The 7,126-nt window shown below is 36.0% G+C and overlaps 1 protein-coding gene across 1 annotated transcript; it reads right to left on the reverse strand.

Moving 5' to 3' along the window:
- Window positions 1-5,536: 5,536 nt before the first annotated feature.
- Window positions 5,537-6,481, reverse strand: LOC116092154 (olfactory receptor 5D16-like). The gene has a single exon (XM_031373504.1). It carries the CDS (start codon window positions 6,479-6,481, stop codon window positions 5,537-5,539), a length of 945 nt encoding a protein of 314 aa, XP_031229364.1.
- Window positions 6,482-7,126: the final 645 nt, after the last annotated feature.

Below are 7,126 nucleotides of genomic sequence, written 5' to 3' on the forward strand. Positions count from 1 at the left end.
AGAAAGACAAACACAGTATGACATGGTCGATACTCATAAATGAATGTTAGTTATAAAGTACAGGATAACCATGCTATTAACCATAAACCCAAAGAAGAATCATATTAAGGAGAGCACAGGGGTAGGAGGATACTTGAATCTCACAGAGAAGTGGAAATAAATTAAGTGTCACAGGTAGAATGAGGAAGGAGAATAAGTGAGGATGGGTTGGTAATGGGAAACAGAAAAGGTGGAGGGAGGATAAAAGGAGAGAGTACTGGGAGAGACAACTGGATTGGGCATGCAGGAGATGTGGAGGAGCATCTCTGGGATGAGCTAGAAACCTTGGACTATGGAAACTCCCAGGAATCTATTAAGGGTGACCATAGCTAAGACTCTTAGCAATAGGGCATATGAAACCTCAACTGCCCATCCCCTTTAACCAGGCAAGACTTTCAAGGGAGAGTCTGGGATACAAACCCACACACTAAATCTTAGAACCACACTTTGTCCTGCCTACAATATGGGCAGGGGTAAAAGATGGAACAGAATATAAAGGAAGGACTAACTAATGACTGACTCAACTTGAGACTTATTCCATGAGACTATTAATGATATTCTGGCATACTTGTAGACAGGATCCTAGCATAACTGTTATTGGAGAGTTTTTTTTCCAGAAACTGGTGGAAATAGATGCAGAGACCCCAAACCAAACATTATGTGGAACTTGGAGAATCCTTTGGAATGGGGAGAAGTGATTGAAAGAGCAAGGGGCATCAAGAACACCACATAGAAGTCCATAGTGACTGAACTGCCTATCAGAAAGCTTGTATGAGGCAGATCTAGGTCTTCTGCACATATGTAACATTTGTGCATCTCTGCCTTCCTGTAGGACTCATAGCAGCAGGGGCAGGGGCCATCTCTGACGTTATTACCTGCCTTTCAATCCCTTTCCACTAACTGGGATGCCTCATCTATCCTCAGTAGTAGAAGATTCACCTAGTCTTATTGTAACTTGATATGACAAGGCTTGTTGATATCCATGGGAAGCCTCTCCTATTCCAAGCAGAAGAAGAGGATGGGTGGAAGCAGGGCTTGGAGAGGTTAGAGGGAGGCACTGAAATCAGAAGAGAGAAGGGAAAGAGAAAAGAAAAGGGAAGCCGTGATCAGGATATAAAGTAAATGTATTAATTAAAACATAAATAAAAATACATGTAAATAGATATGATTAAAGAATATAATTCAAGATATGTTGTATAATTTTTGAGACCTAACAAAATAGTTCATAGAAACTATTCATAGTGCTAGAGTATGTTAGATTTATGAGGCAATGTGAGGAGGCAGAAGGCAGAAACAAGATAGAGCCTATTCTCAACAGAATGGACTATTCATTATACATTGTGTACAATGGATACTTCCTAGAAAAAGGATAGCTTGGAGCTAGCAAGTCTGTTTTTGACTCTACAGGTATAGGATGAGGATGTGTCCATGGCCTCTCTTTCCTTGGGCTTAGGATGCAGCTACAGGGTGCTGGGACTTGAACTGTCTGCTTGAAGAATGACAGGTTGTTTCTCCAAGCATTCCTTCCTGCACTGACCAACTGACTGAGCAAGGTCAGTTTTAGGAATTCTGACTTATGACCAATGTATTCTATCAAGCCATTAATGAGTGGATTGTTTATTCTTATATATATATAAATAAGCAAACATAAACTTCCATATATTTTTAGGGTTTACAAAAGAATATGATTAACACAAGAAATGAGCACAGAATATAAATATAAGTGTAAACCAGAGGCAGAAAAAATGTCAAGAAATCTAACATGAATTTATTTGAGTTTAATTATGACGGACATAAAGTATTTATGATATAAACTTAAAATTGTGTCTATTTTTAATTTACTTAAGATTAATTTATTTTATTTTATGTATGTGAGTGTTTGGCTGAATGTATATACATTGACCATATGCATGTCTCACCAGAGAAAGTGAGAAGATGGTACTATATATCTTGGGAATGGAGATATCGAGTGTTGTTAGTCACCATGTGGATGCTGAGGACCAAACCCAGGTTCTCCAGGAAATGATTAGTGTTCTTAACCATTGAGCCATCTCTCCAGTTTCATACTGTTTCAATTTAAATATATGAAAAATATGAAAATATCAAACAAACCATGTACATACATGAATTAAAATTGTGTTTAATAGTATTTTAAATGTAAATTTACAAAATTGAATTCACAAAAATAAATTAAGTTCTATATGTAATTTATATCATCTGCCTTGAGTTCCTTGAAATTGAAAAAAATATATAATTTTCAATAAATTTTACTAAGGAGATTTGTTTACATAGCACTATTTCTAAATTGCTCTCTTGATTTCAGAAACCAAAAATTATTATTATTATTTATTATTATTATTATCTAGTTACTTTACAACCTGACTGCAGTTTCTTCTTTCTTTCCAGTTTTCTCCTCTCCCTTTCCCTTCATCCAATCCTCTTTTGTTAATCTTTAGAAAAAGGTAGGTATTCCATGGGTACTAACCAGCCTTGGTATATCAAGTGGCAGTAAGATTAGGGGCATGTTATCTCACTGAAACTAGACAAGCCAGCCCAGTAAGGGGAAAGGGTACCAGAGGCATGAACAGAGTCACAGACAGTCCATGCACTTGTGATTAGGTGTCCCACATGAAGACCAAATTGTACATCTGTTACACATGTAGAAGGCCTAAGTCAGTTTCATGCATGCTCCTTAGTTGGTGTTTCAGTCTCGGTGTGGTTCTACGGCCAAAGATTGTTGATTCTGTACGTTTTCTTCTGGTATCCTTGATTCCTCTGGTTCTTGCAACTCTTCCTTGCTCTCTGCAGCAGGATTCCTCAAGCCCTAACTAATTGACTTTGGATCTTTGTATTTGTCTCCATCAGGGGTGGAATCTTCAGCTCATGGCATGGGGATCAAGCTGGACTATTCATTGTTTGACCACTCAAGGGAGATATGTGAATCTCACTGAGAATGGAAACTAGAATAGTCATCATGAGTAGACTGAGGGAGGGGATTGGAGAGAAATAGGGATGGGAATGGGTACAAAAGGGATCAGAATGGGGTTGGAGGAGGGAAGACAGAGAGAGTACTCATATAGACAACTGGAAAGGGAGATACATCTCTAGGACAAGCTAGAAACCTAAGAGAATGGAAACTCCAAAGAGTCTATGAGGGTAACACTAGCAAAGACTCCTCACAATGGAGGATGTGGAATCTGAACTACCTATATCCTATACCCAGGCAAGACTTCCACAAGAGGGATTTTTATACCATCCCAGCTACAAAACCTTAGATCCACAATTTTTCCTGCCTACAAGTTTTACAAGGGGTAAAGATGGAGTAGAAATAAATGTTTAAAATGTATTATCATTGTTATTATTATTATTGTTATTATTTAAACTTTTTTCACAGTCCAATCACCATCCCCCTCCTGGTCCTCCCTCTGACCACGCACATCCCCTCCCCCTCTCCTGTCTCCCCACCAGACCTTCCCATTCCCTGAGGCTTCAAGTCTTTCCAGGGTTAAGTGCATCTTCTTTCACTGAGGCCAGACCAGGCAGTCCTTTGTTATATGTGCGGGGGGAGGTGGGCAGGGGGAGGACTCATATCAGGTAGTGTATGATGCCTAGTTGGTGGTTCAGTGTCTGAGAGATCTCAGGGTTCAAGTTAGTTGAGGCTTCTTGTCCTCCCATAGTGGTCCTCCTCTTCAACGTCTTCCAGCCCTTTCTTTCCCAATTTAACCACAGGAATCCCAGGCTTCTGTCCATTGGTTGGGTGTAAGTATCTACATCTGACTCTTTAAGCTGCCTGTTGGCATATACCCAAAAGATGCCCCACCATGCCACAGGTGCATGCATTATATTATGTTAATAGCAGCCTTATTTGTGATAGCCAGAAGCTGGAAACAACCCAGATGTTCCACAACAGAAGAATGGATACAGAAAACGTGATTCATTTGCACAACACTGCTCAGCTATTAAGAATGAGGACATCATGCATTTTGCAGACAAAAGGATGGAAGTAAATTATTTTTAAAAGTATTATTTTTAGACTAAAATCTTAGTTGCCATCATCTTTTATTAATGAAAACATATAATTACCATTTACAGAAAAAAAATTCACTAATTGAAAGTGGTAAATCATTATGATTTTTTAATTAACATATTATTTCTATTATATTTCTACTATTGTGATAGATAATTAATCATTGGAAAAGTTAAAATAAAATGTCTCTTAATACTTCCCTATTGTAGATGCAGAAAATGTGAAATGTAAAACCATTATATTCTACATAATCCAACAAAAGAATAGAACAGACCTAATAAAAATAAATATAAAACTCCAAGTCTAGTATTTTCTCTTTGAGATTTTTTATAATTTGAGATTATAATATAAAAATATTATGATAATTATAGGACTATTATACAAGACTATTATAAACTATGTTCTTGGTCTTCTTTTCTCTATTTAGGTTAAAACTACAAGTTAAATTTTAATACAATCTTTATATACAACAAAGGCAAATTAGATCTAAATGCTTTAAAACAACTGCACTAAAATGTTCAGTGACAACTATAATTTCAAATAAATAATAGTAAAATAGCATTAGAATTTAAATGAACATATTGTTGACATTTGTCAACATTCTAAAAAGCCATTTACTGTTTCTAAACCTCTGATAAACCCGTATAGCCAACTACACTGAGATCCTTTTCAGAAACAATTAAAATAGTATGAATGTCTTATTTTCATGTACGTTTCTTGGAACACATTATAACAAGCCTTTTAAGACAAAGGAAAATAGGATCAAGTAATTATGGTATTATTGCTGTAATAAAACATAATTACCTCCTGCGCATTGCTCCTGAATGAAATGTCACTCTTTCACAAGTCATGATAAATAAAATGTCTCCCCTGTTGTTTTGTTTGTATTTAAGTGCTTGTCATCTATAAAATTACAGGGTAAAACAATATGAAATTAGGAAGCAATTATTCCTATGTCCCCAAATGCATTTAGAAGTAATTCTCACCGGAGACATTATTATGGTATTTCACAATAACATTGGATTTGGAGGTCATGAAAAGCTGAAAGCATCTTTCCCTATCTACCACTTATTTCTCTATATCCATATTGTGAAGATGAAAATCTTTGAGTACTCTAGTCTTATATTTATCACAAAGAGTAAATATTTGGCAGTGTAAGTTGGTGCCACATGCATATAATGTATCACATATGACTTATATATTTTCATTTGTTACGCCGAATCATCCTGTGAACAAAACTATGCTACACATTAAAAACAAAAGACTGAAGTTAAAGTCAATCAGTACAGTATTTTCAGGCCAAACATAGTATCATCTCTTGGTCCTAAAATATGTTTTTTTCACTGGAAAATTTTGTTTCTCTTTTGAAAAATCAGAAGTTTTAAAATGAGATTTTAATGCACAGTACACTCATTCACAAACTTAAACATTTTTTTAATAGTACAATTAACTGTATCTTAATGCTTAAATTCATTGAGAAAAATATCTTACATTCATTATTTTACTGACTGTGTCTTTGACATCTTTATTTCTCAGACTGTAGATCAAGGGGTTTAGCATAGGGATCACCACTGTGTAGAACAAAGAAGCCACTTTGACTGTATGCCTGGAGTTCTTGGAGTTGGGCACACAGTAGAGGAATAATATGGTCCCATGGAAGATGGTGATGGCTGTCATGTGGGAAGCACAGGTAGAGAAGACTTTGCGGTGCCCACTAGATGAATGCATTTTCAGAGCAGTGACAATAATGAACAAATATGACGTAAGAATGATTAGCAGTGTGCTTATCTCATTGAAAGTAGCAACAATAAAAAGCAGTAACTGGGTGAGATGAGAATCAGAGCAAGAGAGGGCTATTAGGGATGACAGTTCACAGAAAAAGTGATTGATTTTGTTGAAACCCCGAAAATACAAATTTAAGGCAGAACAGGTGAGTGTCAGGGAGCACACCACCCCCCATGTATATGATCCAAGCACTAGAAGTGCACAGAGCCTCTGTGACATTACAACTGTGTACAGCAGGGGATTACAGACAGCCACAAAGCGGTCATAGGCCATTACAGCAAATAGAATTAGCTCAGTCACTACAAATGTGCAAAAGAAAAAGAACTGCATCATACATCCTGAAAATGAAATGGTCCTGTCTTCTACAACAAGGTTCACCAGCATCTTGGGAGCGATGATAGAGGAATAGCAGAAATCTGCAAAGGAGAGGTGGCTGAGGAAGAAGTACATGGGGGTGTGCAGTTTGGGGTTAATTTTGATGATCATAATCATCCCTAGGTTCCCTACCACACTGAAGCTGTAGATTGCCAGAAACAACAAGAAGAGGGGAACCTGTAGTTCTGGGTAATCTGAGAAGCCCAAGAGAGTGAATGTGACCTCAGAAGTTAGATTTATGTCTGTCAGAATCATGATTCCTTCTGGTGAGATCTGAAAATCGATCTTGAAAATAAAATAGGGGGAAAAAGTTCACACATAAAGCATGCCTAACTAACTATCAATAGGCCTAAAGATGAAACAAAATACATACCTTTTGTGATATTGAGATATTGAAATATCAAGACATATTAACCAGGGATTCAGAAATTAAATAGCTAGTATATTATGAGTGATTTCATAGCTCTAGTCATTTTCTTAAATATGTTTAAATATGATTACAAATCACTATTGTGCAATACAATAATTAACTAAAGAAACATAAAATCATGATCAAACATGAAGCAATCAAATTTACTGAAGTCTCAAGCTCTTTCTCTTAAAAGTTGGTCAAATAAAATAATTTATTTTAATGGTACTGGAATTTCCAATGAAACATACAAGTACAGAAAGCATCACCTATGAAAACTACCTTATAATAATATTTGTGCATGCTGAGATATTACAAAACAATCTACATCATTTGCAATCACAACAATATTAATATTATATGAATTGGCTAAGAATCTTATCTATCAAATTCAATTTTTACATTTGCTTTTAATGTAAATTATGTTTTATGTTGCCTTTTTTCTGCTGATGAAGAAAGTGGAGTTTAACAAAACTTCTTCAATAGAAAAA

This window comes from Mastomys coucha, unplaced genomic scaffold, assembly GCF_008632895.1.
Source record: "Mastomys coucha isolate ucsf_1 unplaced genomic scaffold, UCSF_Mcou_1 pScaffold15, whole genome shotgun sequence".
In the NCBI taxonomy this organism is placed as follows: Eukaryota; Metazoa; Chordata; class Mammalia; order Rodentia; family Muridae; genus Mastomys; species Mastomys coucha.